General features: G+C 39.6%; 2 protein-coding genes across 7 annotated transcripts in view; one reads left to right on the top strand and one right to left on the bottom strand.

The window, feature by feature from the left end:
• DSE (dermatan sulfate epimerase) overlaps positions 1-10453 on the bottom strand; it is a 135275-nt gene extending 124822 nt beyond the window's left edge. For 4 of the 6 annotated variants that reach the window (XR_003793692.1, XR_003793693.1, XM_029223723.1 and 1 more), the window contains exons 1-2: positions 10244-10433; positions 9104-9425 (exon numbers count right to left, since the gene is read on the bottom strand). The gene's annotated coding sequence lies outside the window, so the exon portion shown is untranslated. Of the gene's footprint in view, positions 1-9103; positions 9426-10243 lie in introns of all 6 variants that reach the window. The other 2 variants (XM_029223724.1, XM_029223725.1) reach the window with 2 other exon arrangements.
• A 62-nt stretch (positions 10454-10515) lies between these two features.
• TSPYL1 (TSPY like 1) lies at positions 10516-15771 on the top strand. Its single transcript, XM_029224162.1, has one exon. The coding sequence runs from the start codon at positions 10605-10607 to the stop codon at positions 11913-11915; it is 1311 nt and encodes a 436-aa protein (XP_029079995.1). The 5' UTR covers positions 10516-10604; the 3' UTR covers positions 11916-15771.
• Positions 15772-18367: the final 2596 nt, after the last annotated feature.

The following is an 18367-nucleotide window of genomic DNA, read 5'->3' as shown; positions in this document are numbered from 1 at the left end:
CATCTGGTCTATCCCTACTTTAGTAAGGATATATGATTAGGACTTCCTTTAATTCCACTTCTTAGAAACTTTCTTCCTTCAACCCAACATCTCCCTGAATCAATCACATAGTCTTTCTCCTTTTCTGAACTGCCAATTATGAAAGAACTGGCCTCGCATGCTAGCTATATTTCTTCATTTCTCATTCACTCCTCAACTCTGTAACCATCCTGCCCCTCCACTCTTCTCAAACTGTCCTCCCTAAAGACACCCATGCCCACACGGTTGCCCAGTTCAGGAACTTTTCTTCCCAGTCTTCATCTCACTCAACATGGCTGCATCCTCTTAACCCTGGTTTCCTGAAGTCCATTTCTCCCTTGCCTTCTGGGACAACACTCTCTTCTGGTTCTTCTCCTACCTCTAATAGCTATTTCTCAATTTTTCTCTGCTTGTTCCACCTCACCTGTCTCTCTCATGTTGGTGTTCCAGAGTTCTATTCTTGGCTCTCCTTTCCTCTCCTTCTACAAGTCTTTCTGTGTTCTCATCCTCTCTGATAGTTTCAACTATCACCCATACACTGAGGTCCCAATCTACCTGTAGAACACACTCTTCTCCTGACCTACAAATGCCCGAATTTATCTTCCCGTATCTCCAAAGGGCCACCTCAGATTGACAACAAAATTCTCCTTGTCTATAGCTGAACTCATGATTTCTCCCCTCTCGTCAAAACCTGACCCTTTGCCTATATTTCATAACTTACATTTCCACCCAGCCCTGTGGTCCAAACTAAAACAAATCATTCTTCCTCAACTCCTTGCCCACCTTCATATCTAGTTTTTTAATCAGTTCTTTTATTTATTTCTCTGAAGTCATCTGTTCTGTTACTACCACATTTCTAAAGATATTCATTAATCCTTGTCTGAATCATTTCAACATTTCACAACTGATCTCCCAGCCTTTAACCATACAACCTTCAAGCCGTTTTCTTGGCAATTAAGTTATTATCTGATATAATGTATGTTAGTCCCTGTTTAAAGACCTCCAATATCCTCTAATATTCACAGGGTTTTAAAATGCATATATACACTATATGCATATAATAATGTATATTATACACACAAGTATATAAGAGACTGTTAGTCATTAGACTCCATTTTATTGAATCATCACCCCCACCCCCAACTAATTGCCCTCTCTTTCAGCCATTCCCCAAGCTGTCTGAGCTCCTACTTGAGTCCCAGGTCTTTGCTCAGGGTATTTCTTCAGCCTGAAATTCTCTCTCTCCCTCTTCTTGTTATAATCCTATTTTTCTATTAGGACTCATCTCAAAACTGTCTCCTCTGTGAATTCTTACACAGCTCTCTTGTCAATTACAGGAACATAAACTTCCTGTTATGTGAATCCACAGCCCTTGGCTCACACCACTCTTGCTGCATTTATCATCTGGTATTATAATTATCTACTTCTCTATCTTCTCCACAATGGCATAAATTCCTAATGAACAAAGTTCACGTCCTTCAGATCTTTGAATCCTATCACACAGTTCGGTGTCCTGCATATAGTAAACACCAACAAATATGTTTTGAGTTTACAGTTTAGAAAGACCAAATAGAGTGGTCAGGTCTCCAATCTATGCCTCCAATCTACTGTGCTCCAAAAGACAATGCAGACCAAAATGGTGACTAGAAAATTTAGCAAATTTAGATTGGGTGCTCTGTTTACTTTTTTGTATTAGTAACACAGTAGGATCAGCATTTCATCAGCAATTCCACTGGGGATAAACCCAGAACACTTTCTCTCTTTGGGAGAGAAGAAAGCAGTTAAGATGATCCTGTTTGGTTTTTACAATCAGGGAAATGTTTCCAATAAAGAGAGACTATATATGGGCAGATGAAATGCTAAGTGGGAAGGATGCAGATTACCACTCTTTTCTCAGGGTAAGTTAGAATTATTTTCAAACTGGACTTCATGCATTTCCTGATAACAAACCTTTACTTTCAAAATTTCCCCCTGAGTATAGGACAGTGAAAACTAATGAAATATTTACAGGCAGAGCTCTTTTTACCCTTGAGCTCATTTATTGCAAATGAACTCTTTGAACCCCACGTCTAAGAATCTGGAAATGCTGTTAAGTTACAAATATCAGCAGTAGCAGGCGGTACTGTTTCTTAAATCTGTCCCACATTTAATAAATGCTTCCACTGAGGGCACTTGTCTCCTAAAAGCCGTATGATCTGTTTAGATTAATACATTACAGTTGCCATGGTTGTTAAAGCTGGATTTCAGTCTGTAATCATTCAATCAATGCAGTCAACACTGTAGGATGATACTCTGGGTGGTGGGCACTAAAAATATAAACCCTGGAAAAAGCAGTTATCAGGAAAGAGCCAATAGTCCTTGAGTTCCCTGGTTACCGTCAAAGATTAAAAAAAATCAGAAAAGCAACATGGCATAGCGGAAAGAGCTTGGAAGTCAGCCAAACTGGGTTTATATCCACACTACATTACTTACTAGCTATATAACTTTAGGCAAGTCACTTGATGTCTCTGAGATTTCCTGATCTTTCCAATAAGGTGAATTCTACCTATGTCATACAGGAAGATGAGATAATTTCTATTAATGATCAAATGAATGAATGATGGTCTCCTTCCAAATCAACCATTCACATTTTTAAGACAGATGTGCATAGAATGGATTGCTTACAAACTCAAGGAAGTTGTAATATAGTCTTAGAGCCAAAGAATTCACAAGGCAGAGTTCTCAGGTAACAGATGAAGTGTTATGAAAGAAAACCAAAGTATCAAGTTAGACACTATAATACGATCTTTTCATATTGAATTAATTTTTATGTGCAAAGTATAAATGACCTTGATGAAACTTGCTTTAAAACAAGAGGGCTGTTTTTCATCATGACAGTCTGGTTGTTCCAATAAGGTTCTTTGACCGTGGGACTGTACTTTAAAAAATTACTGATATTTTTGTAACTTATATATGAGCTCTGGAGTTTTAATTAACAGCCACAGCACAAATTCATGGGAACAATGTTTAAAGAGTTTATCTAGAAAAGGCAAAGAAATATTTTCCCTTGTATGAAATTTCTTAACCTTAGGAGTTTGAGATGCTTTCAAATATAAAAATCATGTTTATTCAATGGGCTTTACTGTCAATTTTCGGTATTGTACCAAACAAATCCCTAAGATTCATAGTAAAAATTTTAAAATCTACATAACTATTTCCATTAATTATTTTTTTCATTTTATTAAAATTTTTTTCATCTTACTAAAAATACAGTAGGAGTTCATTCACCAAGAACACATTTTATGGGTTATTTAAATGTAATTACACAAATTTTTCAACTAACTCTTTCTGAATTTGATTCATTTAGCTTCAGTCCTTTCTCTGAAGGGTAATGGCTCACTTTGGTAAATTATTTTAAATCTGTAAGGTTTATACTGAAGGATGTGGGTTGCATAATATTTGGATGATCTTTTTGATATTAAGTGAGCCAGTAGATAAGTACTTCCAGTGAGAATACTTACTCCCAATATAAACACACACACTTTTTGCTAAAAAAGTTAACTGAAAGCATGAATTTTAATAAATAATTTTTTTCTAAGAACTTTATGAAGCATAAGCCTCTCTCTGTGGTATGGCATTTTAATTCTAGCAAGCCTTTTTTCTACCACCCGACGGTGCTGTATGTCTAGTACAGCATTGTCCAATATAACTTTCTGCCACAATGAAATGTTACACACTGTCCAATACAGTAGCCACTAGCCAGATGTTGCTACTGAGAACTTGAAATGTGGTGTGACTGATTAAATGAATTTTTTATTTTAATTAATTTAAATTTAAATAGCTACATGTGGCTACTGACCATTATATTGGACAGTGCAGGTCTAGAATGTATGTTGAAATAACTGGAGTAGTGGACAAGTATGCTTACTATGTCCTAATGCCCCATCTCCTTCTCAAGCCCCTCAGCTCTTACCCATAGCAGGATACAAGTCAAGTGTGGTTTCTTCCATGAAGCTTTCACTGACTACTTTAATCCACATGGATGTCTTTCTCCTCTGAACTCCTAAACACTTATCTGTTTTATAATGGAATTTAGTACCCAGTTATTATACCATGGACAATAGTTTAATGTATGTAAGTTTTAGCATAAAAACAATACAAATAATAGTACCAGCTTCTATTCACTGAAAGCTTATAATGTTAAATATTTTACAGTATCTTATTTCATCTTCTTAATAGGCCTCTAAAGCATGTATTATAATCTCTATTTTATCCATGAGGAGACTGTGACTCAGAAAGATGAAGTTACTTGTCCAGGTCAAACAGCCAGATAGTGGCAGAGCTGGAACTTGAAACTGGGTCCATGACTTCTGTAATACAGGGTAGGGGCCTTGTCAGAGTAGGCAGGGTCATATGAGATACTTTGGCCTGATTTGATTATGGGAAGCCATTATAACAAACCTAAGCCTGTGTGAGAAAACTAACTTGTAACAATTACAGCTTAGAGGGAATAAAAGATTATGATTCAATTTCAATTACAAGAGTATTTCATTTATAGTGAGAGACCATTCCAAAGTTCTTCCATCATAGACTACATATACCACTTTCTTAGAGACGAGTTGCTCCCTCTAGTGAAAAGCGATGGGAATACCGTACCCCCAAGTATTCAAAGGAGAAAATCTCTGTAGAAGCGATACCTTCCTAAGGGGTCTCTTGGAAATTTGTGGAGGTGAGTTTTAGATATTACAAAGGATGGAGGTTGTTATTGGCTTTCATTAGGTGGGCCAGGGATGCTAGATATCACGCAGGAAGTCCTCATCAACAAGACACTAGTCTATTTCTGGGAGGGAAACCCATTTATATTTATCTCTCTGAGCCTGGAATTTAACATAATTTTACATATAAAAACAAAATATGTTTGCACTGTTTTACTATGCAATGAATTTTCCAGGAAGGAAACTATGGCATTTCATCTGACAAAACACTGTCAGTTGTAAAACATAATATTACTTAAATATCACCAAGAATGAGAGGAAGACAGAGAAAAGGGAATAAAAACATTGCCAATTAAGCTATGATACAATGCGTACTTATACATAATTTTATCTCTATTTAAAGGGCTCCTTTAGACATATTTAGACACAAGTCAAACACACCTGGACACATATAAAAGAAAAAAAAAGCAAAATAAATTATTTCTAAAACTTCTTTATATTCAGAAAATTTTTGACTCAGAGTTGTCAACATCCATGTTTTTCAAAACAAAATTATTTTTTTGCTAGCGAGTATTTTGATGATGCTGTATTTCTTAAAACAGTGCTCAACTCGTGTCCAGGTTTTCTTCAAAGCCACTGACACCAATTTCGTATGTTTTGATTTTGGCACTTTTTGAGCCTTCCAAAGATATTGATGGAAAGTTTTCAGAGGAGAAAGACATCCATGTGGATTAAAGTAGTCAGTGAAAGCTTCATGGAAGAAACGACACTTGACTTGTGTCCTGCTATGGGTAAGAGCTGAGGGGCTTGAGAAGGAGATGGGGCATTAGGACATAGTAACAACTAGCGGTTATAACCATTCTTCACATGGTCTTCAAAGAGTCTGTCTGGAAATGAAATCGGTAACAGTAACCCGGTTTGCATATGTTCAGGCAATGACAGTAACAATGATCATTACTGACATCTGACTGACAGTGCTTATAAAACACACCCTGCTTTCAGAGATGTGAAAACGTATTTCTTACAATGGAAGAACTACAGAGCTGGGCAAGCGAGGGGAACTTTTCCAGAACTTAACCAAGATTTAGTCACCATTTCAGAAAATCTCATCACCAAAAATAATGCTACTGATGATATCTGAGCCACCAGGAAAACCTACCTGTATCAGTCTCCATCCATGGTGATTAGAGCAACAGGTGTAACTTTCTAACTACTTTGTCATTTCTTATAGCTTAGGCATGTTAATGCCTTTACACGTTGAAACAGATACTATTATAAATTACTTTTATTTCTCTTTTATATCAGGTCATCATTATACTGATGTTTTTCTATTTATATGTGTAGGTGGATTATATTATCCATGAAATTCAAGAAAGTAATGACTATTAGAAAATATCTGTTATAAAAGGGTGACATTGGGTCTGATAGGGTTTAGAAAATACTGAATTTAGGTATCACGAATAACTGGTTTTCCTCTAAACAGAAATCAAATTCTTGGGCACTTACCTAACAAATATTAATATGCTTGTGGATAAGGAAATGGGGGAGGAGGCATAAAATTGCATATTAATTTAACACTAAGAGAGGACAGTTTTATGCTCTTATTTTAAGAAGTGACTTCGCATTTTGTTCAGAGAGCATGATCTCTTGAGTCAAACTACCCGGATTTAAATCATGGGTCTATCATTTTGTAGGTAATTTTGAGCGACTCAGTCTCTGCCTCATTTCCCTAGTGGGTAAAATGAAGGTCATAACAGCATTACCTCACAGGGTTCTTATGAGAACTAAATGATACAATGGGCTGGTGTTTACAACAGTGACTGGTACATCAGAAGCAGTAAATATGTGAAAGCTTCATTAATTACAAGCATAAAATATATCATTCTGCAAAACAAAGATGTCTGAACTTCTGTTAAAATCATTACCAACCGAGAAATCTTTCCTGAAGAATCAATGATTCCTTGAAATATGGAGAATAATTTCATAGTTGTGTGAACGTTTCCTCACAGAACCATATTAGAATATATTAGATTCCTTGGGGTAATGGGGTTTATTGCCAACTGCCCCACAACTGCTCTGTAGTGTACAAATACATCTTAGATTCCAAAGTGCAAGAAGGTAATATATGAAACATAACCAAAATATATTCCCTCATCAAGTAAAATGTAAAGCAGTACAGACACACTGTTACGTTTTTGTAAGATCATCAAGGTTTTAATTTATTCAAATCAACAAATATCCTTAAGAATCTACCAAAATCTCAGCTCCATGCTATGTTGAGTAAATACAAAGGAAGAAGCAACTGGGCTCCTATCTCATGGAATGATGCTGGGATGCTGGGATGATGAGACTGACATGTATGAAACAACCAGGGTCACTAAGAGGAAGAGTATAATTACATCTAAATTGCATGGCACAGCTCATAAGAGTTGCAGGAGTTCAGAGGAGGAGTGGTAGAGTGGTAAAGGAACTCTACCTTAGGGGAAGAGTTAGGGACAGGGAGACAAAATGTAGCGTATGACCTTGGTTAAGGCAGTTAACCTCTCAGCATTATTGTTTCCTCTTCTATAACGTTTGACAATCTAATGCATGTAAAATGCCTAGCACGATCTAAAGCAAGAAAGGTTTGTGGTGAGGTCTTACAGAATGGGTAGTATCTGCCCAAATAGAGTGTGTTTCAGAGAGCAGGATAACCTGCCTCATATAAAAGAGACACATATCCCTTTTAAGGTTTTAGGTTAAAAAAGGAAGAACTCACAAGGAATAGCCCTACTATAATAAGTACAATCTTCTGTGGCAAATAGCAACCACATTTTTTTCCCTGCATGGCAAAGTAACTCCTTTAGCATGTGAGACTTGGTGCAGGTTGAAATGCTAGACAGTTCCTTCTGACAAGCAGACACTTTCTTTAAAAAAAGAAATGGCATAGAACACACATATCTGCTTTTCCTTCTAAATCCTTGCTTCTAGCTGCCCCTTCTCTTATTCAAAAGTGAGCACTTACTCCAAAGTGATCATAACCTCGGCCCTCCATCTTCTATAATAAAGAGTTATAATCACAATCACTTCTCTACTGTGATTTTCAGATAATTAAAATTAGAAGAAATTTAAGTTTGTCCTCATTCCTGATTCATTCAACCAAATAGCCCATATCATGGCCTTTTTCAAATGTACTGACAATAAGAGAAGGAAGGGTTCCCCCAAAGTGTCTCAATACTTTTGGGGGAAATTACACTCACCACAGTCCTGATTACATTTACATGCACCACCTATCACTGGAGTCTTTCCTAACATTATCAGTTAGAGTACTAATTAATTATACTTTCGGACATCATAATGGTGACTTGGACAAATAAAGCCACATCTTCTAGTACTGGTCAAAGCCTGATACTGTCTTCCGCTCAAAAACAGAAGGCATGTTAGTAATAAAAGCTTCCACTTTAGGCCAAATTAAATTATTCTAGTTCCAAGACAGAGGATGATTTCATAGTAATGAGGAAGAAGTGGGCCTTGTGGAAAATTCCATTATTCATTCTTATCTATACAAAAGCAATTTCAGCCATGCATTACAGGCTCATATCCATTTCTTGCAGACAGAAATGAAGTAAGGCTTGGAATCATTACCTTGGCTTGTTCAGAAATGAGAGAAGAAGTGGAAATACAGTGCTGGTGGTTTCAGGCTTTGCTATGTAAACTCACCCAAATATGTCAGTCCTTTCAGTGTTTGTTTGTCATACAGTGTGACCACACAAATATACATTATTTGTAAAACAAAACTGTTTTCCCTGTGGTTTTTCTATGCTTTCTGAGGCTTTGATGCATATGTCCAAATTCATTCTGACTAGGATTTCATTACTGAAGACAGTAGAGCAGTCCTCCGGTTTGCTGGTGGCTGACAGGGAGGAGAACAGGGTGACAACCCATGTGCCCCTTACTTCTGCAAGCACCAAGCTGCAGGCAGAAGAAACCGTATTCTGTGCATCTGTTCCTTTGTTTAACATTCTAATAATCTATGCAACACTGTGGAAGGCAGTGTACCAGGCACTAGGTAAACAGTACTAAACAAAACCATGACCCTGTCCTGGAGTTCACAGTCTTTTCAAACATATTTTATGGTAGGTTTTGGGTTTAACTTTGCCCTTCTGTGTACATATTGCCTAAGCATATTTCTTGACTTGATAGCCAAAAAGAGACTCAAGATATGATACATCGTAGCTGTTGGGAAAGACCTCAGGGGAAGCAATGGTGAGGTTGAAGGGGATGCTGCCAGGAAAAACTTGAGCCACACATAGACACAACCAAACCTCAACCCAAGGAGTGTTCATTTCATACTGTTGTAACAAATTACGACAAACTTAACAGCTTAAAACTACACAAATTAATTATCTTACAGTTTTGGAGGTTAGATGAAATCAAGGTGCTGGCGCAGTTGCATTCCTTTGGAGGCTCTATGGGAAAATCTATTTCCTTCCTTTCCAGCTTCTAGAGGTTACCTTTATACCTTGGATCTTCGTTCCTTCCTTCATCTTCAAATCTGTTTTTTTCTTCTTTCTCTTTCTCACCTCTGCTCTGGTCATCACATCTCACACTTGACACTCCTGCCTCCTTCTTATCATCATAATTACACAGGATCCATCCACCCGAATAATCCAGGACAATCTTTCAATCTCCGGCTCCTTAACCGAATCAAATCTGCAAAGTCCCTCTTGCCACCTAAGATAACATACAGGTTCTGAAGGTTAGGACATGGACATCTTGGGGGGGCCATTATTCAGTCTACTATACAAGGCAAAGCAAATAGAAAAAAAACCGTTTGCCTCTTTTACACCTTGAGGCAACTAACTGAAAGCTGGCATTATGCAGTTTCTTTTCTACTTACAACCATCTTGGTTACCGTTTTAACTGGCTTTTCTTCATAAAAATGGCAGTGGGTGGCCCCTCCACCGGTATTCCTCTGAGGCCTCCTAACTCTCTCACACCAGTTTTCCTCACAAGTCAGAGACACTGACATCCCTCTTAAAGTTAGCTTTATGAACTAATTACCATGAATAGATACTTCACCAAAGCCAACCTTTCCTACCTCCTTGCAGAACTAAACTCGTTAATAGATTAATAGTTTACGGGGCTGGAAATAGCTTTTCTATTTCCTGCAGTGAAGGGCCATGGAGCAAGATTTAGCAAATTGATCCTGACTTAATTCGTGCAGACATTACGCAGGACAAGCTCTTCTTTGATGCAGATTATAAAGGTAAGACTAGCAAGGAACAATATGCATCAGTTTCGTGGTGAAAAGTCGCTCAGTAGCTTTTTCTCCCAGTGATGTCAGAGGCCAGAATATTTTCATTTCACTTCTACTTGAGAAAAGGGAAACAATTTGCTATTCAACTTAGTTTAGAAATAAAGAGAAGATTTTTGCTCCTGGCCATTATGGAATAACAGGGAGTAGATTCACCTTCCTGCCTAGAAAATACCAAACACCAGAAAAACATGTTTTCAGACGACAGCAGGCAGTGTAGTACTGGGATCCCTACCTCTGGAGAGGTACTCTCCAGATGCATCGCAGGGAAGGTCCTCACTGCTTCAGCCTCTGAGTGCGAGCCACATTTATTTACGTAAGTCAAACTACCAGTCCACCCAATTAAATTCATAGGAATAAAACTAAGAAAACACGCTCGGATCGCACGGTACCAGGTAAGCCACGCCAGGACTTGCCAATTCTCGCGTCAGGGTGAGATCTACAGCCGTGACGTCACCCTCACGGAGAGGCTCGCGAGACTAGCGAGTGGGTGGAGAGAGCGGCGAGTTTTCCGTGAGAGCGGCGGGTTTTCTCCGAGCGCGGCTTCTGCGGGGAAAAGCAGACGGTAGCCTGACGTTTGTCTGGCTGCTGCCGACATGAGCGGCCCGGATGGGGTCGAGAGGATGCCTCTCCCTGAAACCCCCAGTCTCACCGTCCCCGACCGTGCCCCCGGAGACCTGGATTCTCCCAGGTGCCTGAAGCTCCGTGAGGAAACCGAGGCGTCACAGGTGATGGCGGAGACGGGTGAGGGGAGCTTCGAAGCCGTGGCGCCCGCACCGTCCCAGCTTCCAGAGGAGCGGGGCGACCCCCGCGCTGCTCCCGCAGATCCGGTCTGTGACGGTAAGCCCCAGATCGGAGGCGGTGGGGATGGCGGTTACGTAGCGCCCGAAGCGGGGCAAGAGCAGGCCCCGCCTCCCAGTGAGAGACTGGAAACGGCGTTTGTATCCCTGGCGACGGACGGCAGCAGGGTAAATGGCTGCCGGCGGGGAGAGCCGCGGGGCCCGGGTGGGGAGAAGGCCCTAGAAACCTGTGGCGCGGAGAGGTTCGGATCTGAGCTGATGGCGGAGGCGAAGGCTGAGGAAGTGAAGACTGAAGAGGGCTCCCTCTTCTCAGTCGCAGTGGATGAGGAGGTGGCGGAGAAGGAAGGAGTGAAGGAGGGGGAGGGAGTGGAGCAGGAGATGGAGATGGAGGAGAAGCCAGTAGGTGAAGAAATAGAAATGGTGGAGAATAGAGTGGTGGAGGAGTCAGGGCACCGGCCCCTGCGGATGGATCTCCGCATGAACCCTCTGGAGGCCATCCAGCTGGAGCTGGACACTGTGAATGCTCAGGCTGACCGGGCCTTTCAGCAACTAGAACATAAGTTCGGACGGATGCGTCGACACTACCTGGAGCGGAGGAACTACATCATTCAGAATATCCCGGGCTTCTGGGTCACTGCCTTTCGGAACCACCCCCAGTTGTCCCCCATGATTAGGGGCCAAGATGCAGAGATGTTAAGATACATAACCAATTTGGAGGTGAAGGAGCTCAGGCACCCTCGAACAGGCTGCAAGTTCAAGTTCTTCTTTCGAAGAAACCCCTATTTCCGAAACAAGCTGATTGTCAAGGAATATGAGGTCAGAGCCTCTGGCCGAGTGGTGTCTCTTTCCACTCCAATCATATGGCGCCGGGGCCGTGAACCCCAGTCCTTCATTCGCAGGAACCAAGAGGTCGTTTGCAATTTCTTCACCTGGTTTTCAGACCACAGCCTTCCAGAGTCTGACAGGATTGCTGAGATTATCAAAGAGGACCTGTGGCCAAATCCACTGCAGTACTACCTGCTGCGTGAAGGAGTCCATAGAGCCAGACGTCGCCCAATAAGGGAGCCAGTGGAGATCCCCAGGCCCTTTGGGTTCCAGTCTGGTTAAACTTTGCCCTTGGTAATGTTCCTGCATAAAGTCCCTTTCCGCCCCTTGCTGGACCTGTGCCCCTTGCTGGACCTGTGCTTGGGCAACAGAAATGGGTATGCCTTCTACTTTTTTTTTTCCCCCTTTCTTTTTCTGACATTTCTGCAGCCTTTTCCCCTTGGACATTCTGTTCTCTCAGCCTCAAGATTGAGACCATCATGACCACGCTCCATCACTTCCACATGTGCATTAATATCACATGCTGCATGGCCATGATTCACACCACTCCTAAGCCAAGTTTGTGATGATGTAAACTGCACTGCCTTTATCTGCACTACTTGGACCCCGTTTGTTCCCAGGGCCTCCGGTCTGCCTCTTATACCTGGAATTCTAGATTTGTCTAGGAGCCCATTCTACCCACTTCGCTCTGCAGTACAGGCATATGGCCTGTGGACAGTTGCGGCTTTAATGATATCAAGGGAGAACAGCAGTGGACCACTTGGCCTGTATGATTTATGTGACTCCATTGCTCTTCTTGTGCCTCTGGTCACCACCTGTCGCTGTCTGCTACTGGCTGTGCCCTTGGCTGCTACCTACTGGATGAACATCATCTAGACTATTGTCAGCCCCACTCTGGTTTCTGGTAAACAGTCTCCAGGTTTCCTGCCGGCACACAAAAGACCTTCCATTCTTCTCCCCAAAAGACCTCTCCTCTATTCCTCACCCCCACCCCCGTTCCCTCCACTCCCATCATCTAGAACCCTATTAACTGTCAGGCAAGTGGTTGAGGTGACAAGTTAGACTTGTCCTTGTGGCAGGATGGTCTAAGGCTGGTGTCCATTCAAAGTACCAGGATTTCTCAGCCTCAACTAGTGAATTCAGCCAAAACCTAGGTACCTCTGTGCCTCCTTTTCTCATCGGGAGCGTGATTAAGTGCCAGGGTGGCAGTACACTTTCTCCATTGTCTCTCTCCTGGCTCTTAAAAGAAGTGATAGCTCATAAACATCTGCAGAATCAGGTCTTTTAGTTTTAATTTGGCTCTCCGTTATTTCCAGAGGCAGGTTGTCTTGTGTAATAGACTACCAGAGCTCTTACTTCCCTCTGCTTTCTTCCCTATCCTCCACCCACTTTAGCAACATCTAGAGGGTTTAAAGGGAGACAGATTTATTAGATTAAATGAAAAGCGATATCTAGGCCCTAATGGATGGAAGAACCAAAGATACTGTGATGGGTGCCCAAAGCATGGGAAACTAAACAGAAGACCACAGGCAAAAATGAGCCAGGTAAAAATTGGGCCTAAAATTAAGACTGAGAGCCTTCAAGGAAGGTTCTTGCTCTGTCAGTGGTGATGAGAGAAGTTATTTTTCTCAGGATAAACATGGGAGAATTGAAGGGGGTTGGAATGTTAAATATGTTGTCTAGAGAAGAGATCTTTAAAGAAATGCAACTCAGCTTTGAGTGCTTTCTCTCGTTTTCATTTGACTGACTTTATGAGGATGATTAATACTGTGTCTTTTATTTCACTAGTATTTAGTAAATCTTGTTATGTTATTTCTGCTTACTGGGAAAATTGAGCTGTACAGGCTTTATTTTGCTTTTAGTTGGGAACATTTGGAACAGTCTTATTTTCTTGTATGATACAGAGACTTAAATGAATATCTATAGCGGATTTCAACTTGTTTCTGTTAAAACCGTATCCTTAGAAATATAATTTGAATAACTAGTTCTTGTCATATTATTAAGACTTTGGAAATTGTTGCCTTCGTGGAAAAATAACTTACTAAAAATGTGTGGCTTGATTGTCTTGATAATTTCCCAGTTAACAACTTAGTAATTGATGTGTCTCTTTTCCTAAGTAGCATAAATACTCGTGAGGTTGCTCTGTCTCATTGAAAGTATACCATTGATATATCTGTCTTTCCTTATATGCATGATGGTAAAATAAAAGCATGTTACTCTGCTAGATTTCTTATTTCTCACCCTGCACATAAACACACATGAAGAAATTGTTCTAGGTGATGGCAGGTTATGGAATTATTAAAGTTCTTAAATGGATACAATAGGCGTTATCCCAAAATTAAGAAAATGAGGAACACTACTGTACTTTCAGTAGGGAGGTTTGTTGTTTCTGTTGTTTTACTTTAAAATGGTAACAATTTCAACTTCTTCCTCATGATTGCATTCTTTTCCATACTGCTTGTGTAACACTATCCCCCCTTCACTTCCTTAAAGCCTCCATTTCTGTCTCTATAAATGATATTCTCAGGTCATTCAGGCTTTCTTTATTCACTTGTGCATTTAGTAAGCAAACATTCATAGAGTTCTTATCATGAGTGATACACTCTTCTATCCTTATACTTTCTCAACTGTAGAAACTTGTTTTCTTCAAACCTCACCACCTTCTGTGTCAAATCCTTTAAGGCCTGTCATAGATAACTCTTTTGCCTTATAGTTTTTCTATTTTTCTTAGGGAAGATGAAATATTTCTTTTTGTACTTAGTGTACTTTGTAGGGAGCTCTGTTCTAGAAAATAACATGTAATAATTCATTATAGTGAATTCCACAAATATTAAGGCATTTTGTCAGGCCCTGGGAAGATAACAAGACCATTCCCTTTGTTGTTAAAGAATTGGGGAAAGACTGATGTCCAAATAATTGACACAGTGATACAGTAAAATAAAGAGATATACTTTCACATGTTTTTCACTCTTTCCCTTTCTTTCTAATTTGAAAGCTTTGTGAAAGCAGAGGTAGGGTGTCTTTTACCCTCCTTGCTGCATCAAGCATAATGTTTTGCCCGTACTTGTCACCAGATAAATATTTATTGAATGACAAAATGAATAACTCAAATGGAAAAAAAGAACAAAATAACTTAGTACCCAGAAAAGACTTTTGATGAGGTAATGGAAAGAAGAAAACAGTTTTCAAGGCATTTGTAAAAGTGATTGTCAACAAATTTGCAAAGCCTTTCTTAAATAAATTTCTTGTTTAATAATTAGAAAAGGTTTAAACACTATAACTTTTCACTTGCTATTTTAACAGGGCATTAATTTTGGATCAACTTTTATGTGCTTTGTTTTTGTACATTTTAAGGTGACGATCACACTGGAGATAGAAAGGGGGTTAGACTCTATAGACGTGTTCTGTCTAATACAGTAGCCACTTGTCACCAATGGCTATTGAGCACTTGAAATGTGGTTAGTCCAGATTGAGATCTGCTAAAGTATAAAATACATACTTGATTTCAAAGACTTAGTGTGGAAAAACAGAATGTAAAATGTCTGAATTTTTATATCGATTGCATATTGAAATATTTTTGATATATTGGGTTAAATAAATATATTAATAAAATTAATTTCCCCTACTTACCCATTTTTAAAAAGTGGCTGCTGGTAAATTTTATATAGGACAGTGTGGTTCTAGATTTCTTGATGAATATGTCAAAGCATATAAAATATCTGTAAAAGTTTAACATGTTAATCTTTTCTCGCCATGAAATTTTTTGTGACTTTAGGGCAAGGTTTATCTAGCTAAAATTCAAGATGCGTAAAGTATAGCTAGAAGCCAATGGGTAAAAGGTAAAATGATATGTCTTTAATCAATTTGTTTTTGAGTACCTAAGATATACTCAGTACTTCATAAAATGTATTGCGTAAATTAATTTGGGGTATAAGTAGGGTAGATATGGGTGCCAAATTTGCACTGATAGTTACATTGGTTATTTAAGGTAGTCTCGGGCTTCCCTGGTGGCACAGTGGTTAAGAATCCGCCTGTCAATGCAGGGGACACGGGTTTGAACCCTGGTCCGGGAAGATCCCACATGCCACGGAGCAACTAAGCCCGTGTGCTGCAACTACTGAGCCTGTGCTCTAGAGCCCATGAGCCACAACTACTGAAGCCCGCACGCTTAGAGCCCGTGCTCCGCAACAAGAGAAGCCACTGCAATGAGAAGCTGGCGCACCGCAACGAAGAATAGCCCCCGCTCGCCGCAACTAGAGAAAGCCCGGGCGGAGCAAGGAAGACGCAACTCAGCCAAAAATAAATAAGTAAAAAATAAATAAATAGTCTCTAACAACGTTTATGACCTACAGCTTTGTATTTTTCTAGAATAAAATGGTCTGTATTTCTTGGTTTACAGATGTACATGAAGCTCAGAAAATAATTTCAGTCAGTAAACACACCATTTTGTGTATGTTATGTGGGCTCCAAATTTTAACAATTGGCCAGCAACAGAAAGAAAATATCCCAAGCTAGCTTTGGACCAAGTCAATTCAATGCTCACCACTTGAAGAAGTATATTTTATTTTATTTTTTAATATTTATTTTATATTTTTATATTCTCTGTACCTTCCTGAAAAGTGCATTTTATTTTTGAAAATTAGTGTTGTCTAAAGTGTAGTGAAAATTACAATTTGAAGCAATTACTATTTTGTATTGGATACTATATTAAGGATTATATGGGATAGTAAAGTAAAGGTTGTCCTTGCCCTTGAGGAACTATCTCATTAAGGGGGTGCCATTCTTTGGATGTTTCCTCTTCAGCAAATTCACATCCTCAAACTAGTTATGTGCATAAGAAAACTCGGGGGCTTAATGTGGCCAGGAGGAGGTGTCAGAGATGATCAGGACCATACACCCTCAGGGCCATCTTCCTCTCCCTCAATGTTAGTATATAATTGAAGTCCTAGATTGTATAGAAGTGACAGATAACAATCTTTATCCATTCATCAGAATGGGAGGTGTTTCACTTGTGAACAGTACCATCTCCATCTCCATGTTTGCTTGAAGTGAATTGTTTGAGCTCTGTAGGGTCACCTTGATCTATTTCCTCTGACTTCAGAGGTTCTCGAAACCTACAGAAGAATTTCCATGGGGCTACGTTAGGAAAACAATGTCTACTTCTCGGCTTCACTTTTTCAGGATTTGCATTTAATATAATTTCCCTGAGAATAGGCCAGGAAGAAATGGTTCTATTAAAAATGTAAAAGGTCAATTAGGTAAATTGCTAATTTTTATAAATAACCAAATGTCTTATTAGCAACTTGAAGAGACAGGGAAGACAGGCTGGTTTTAAATTGGGATTAACTCAGTTTTACAGTCTACCACCTAGTGCATTAGCCAAAGTAAATACCTTCCCTGAGCCTCGGTTTCCTTGTCCGTAATGCAGGGATGATAATATCTTTATTATAAGCTAATATTCTCCCAGGATATATTTGGAGAATGGATTATATGGTTATAGAGAGGATAGTAACAGCAACCAATTGGGAGCTTACTATGTTCCAAGCACTGTGCTAAAAGATTCCAAGTATTAACATAGTTAATAAAGGTTAGAGTGTGAAAATGCCAAGCACAATGCCTGGCATATAATATAACTAAAAAATACTAATTTTCATTTACCTGCCTCTCATTTTAATTTCTTATTTAGTTCATATCCAGACAAGCAGTCATCTAGCTTAATATTTATCAAACCTGATTGCCCATTATTAATAGCTGGGGAGCTTTGAAAAAATCCTGATGCTTAGGCTCTCCCTGAAACCAATTAAATTAGATCTCAAGGTGCAGACAGGTTTTAGAATCATGGATAACCTTTCCTTGGACTCCTGAAGTGAGGGAGTGCTCACTCGTTTTCAGTTTTGTTAAATTTACTCAGAAATCCACTGCCTTACAACATCTAGCTATTGCAAAGGGCCCGGCATATAGTTCCCTCACAGCACATTTGCTCCATTGTTTTGACCCCTGTAGTCTTGCAGACTGGAATTAGCCTGATTCCACCAAAGAGTTCTAAGTACTTGAAGATCTTCATTACATCCTTGTCAACGTCCCCTCACCAACCTGGCTATATATCAGTTCCTTCAATGTTCCTCCTCTGTTTTGTATGCTAATTACACAAGATTTATTATGCCAGTGCTCTTACTAAACTCGGTGCCCAGAACTGAACAAAATAACATCCAAATAAAACAGAATGAGATTTTTTTTTTCTGCCTTTATTATGAATAGTATATTTCTTTAAATGGATCCTGGGAGAGCATTAGCTTTTGGGGCAGCAATATTACCCTTTTACTAAACCCTTAAGTTTTAAAGTATTCACATGCTGCTGAGTTTGGCTTCACCATCTTACTGCATTTTATTGAACTTTGTGTCCAACACTTTACACGTATCTATACTAAATTTTATTCTGTTAGGCTAATTCTCCTAACTTATTCACATTTGGAGGATTCTTTCTAATGAGTAATTCTCCTTAATTTCATGTCGTTTGCAAATCTAGTCTGTAGCCACCTCATTGTTGAACTTCTCCCTCCCGGGATCTTCCTTTCAGAGTGACATAGCATCTTCAAGACACGATCTTTCCATCAACTGTAGATCCACCTGTTATCCTGTGTGTGTGGGGGGTGTGTATGTGTGTGTGTGTGTGTGTGGTTTAACTTTGTTCTAGGGCATCAGCAAGCATACTTGGCACCTCTTAAGGAATTAGG

This window comes from Monodon monoceros, unplaced genomic scaffold (assembly GCF_005190385.1).
Source record: "Monodon monoceros isolate NGI ecotype Baffin Bay Population unplaced genomic scaffold, NGI_Narwhal_1 Super_Scaffold_15, whole genome shotgun sequence".
NCBI lineage: Eukaryota > Metazoa > Chordata > Mammalia > Artiodactyla > Monodontidae > Monodon > Monodon monoceros.
This window is presented reverse-complemented; position numbering and strand designations above follow the sequence as displayed.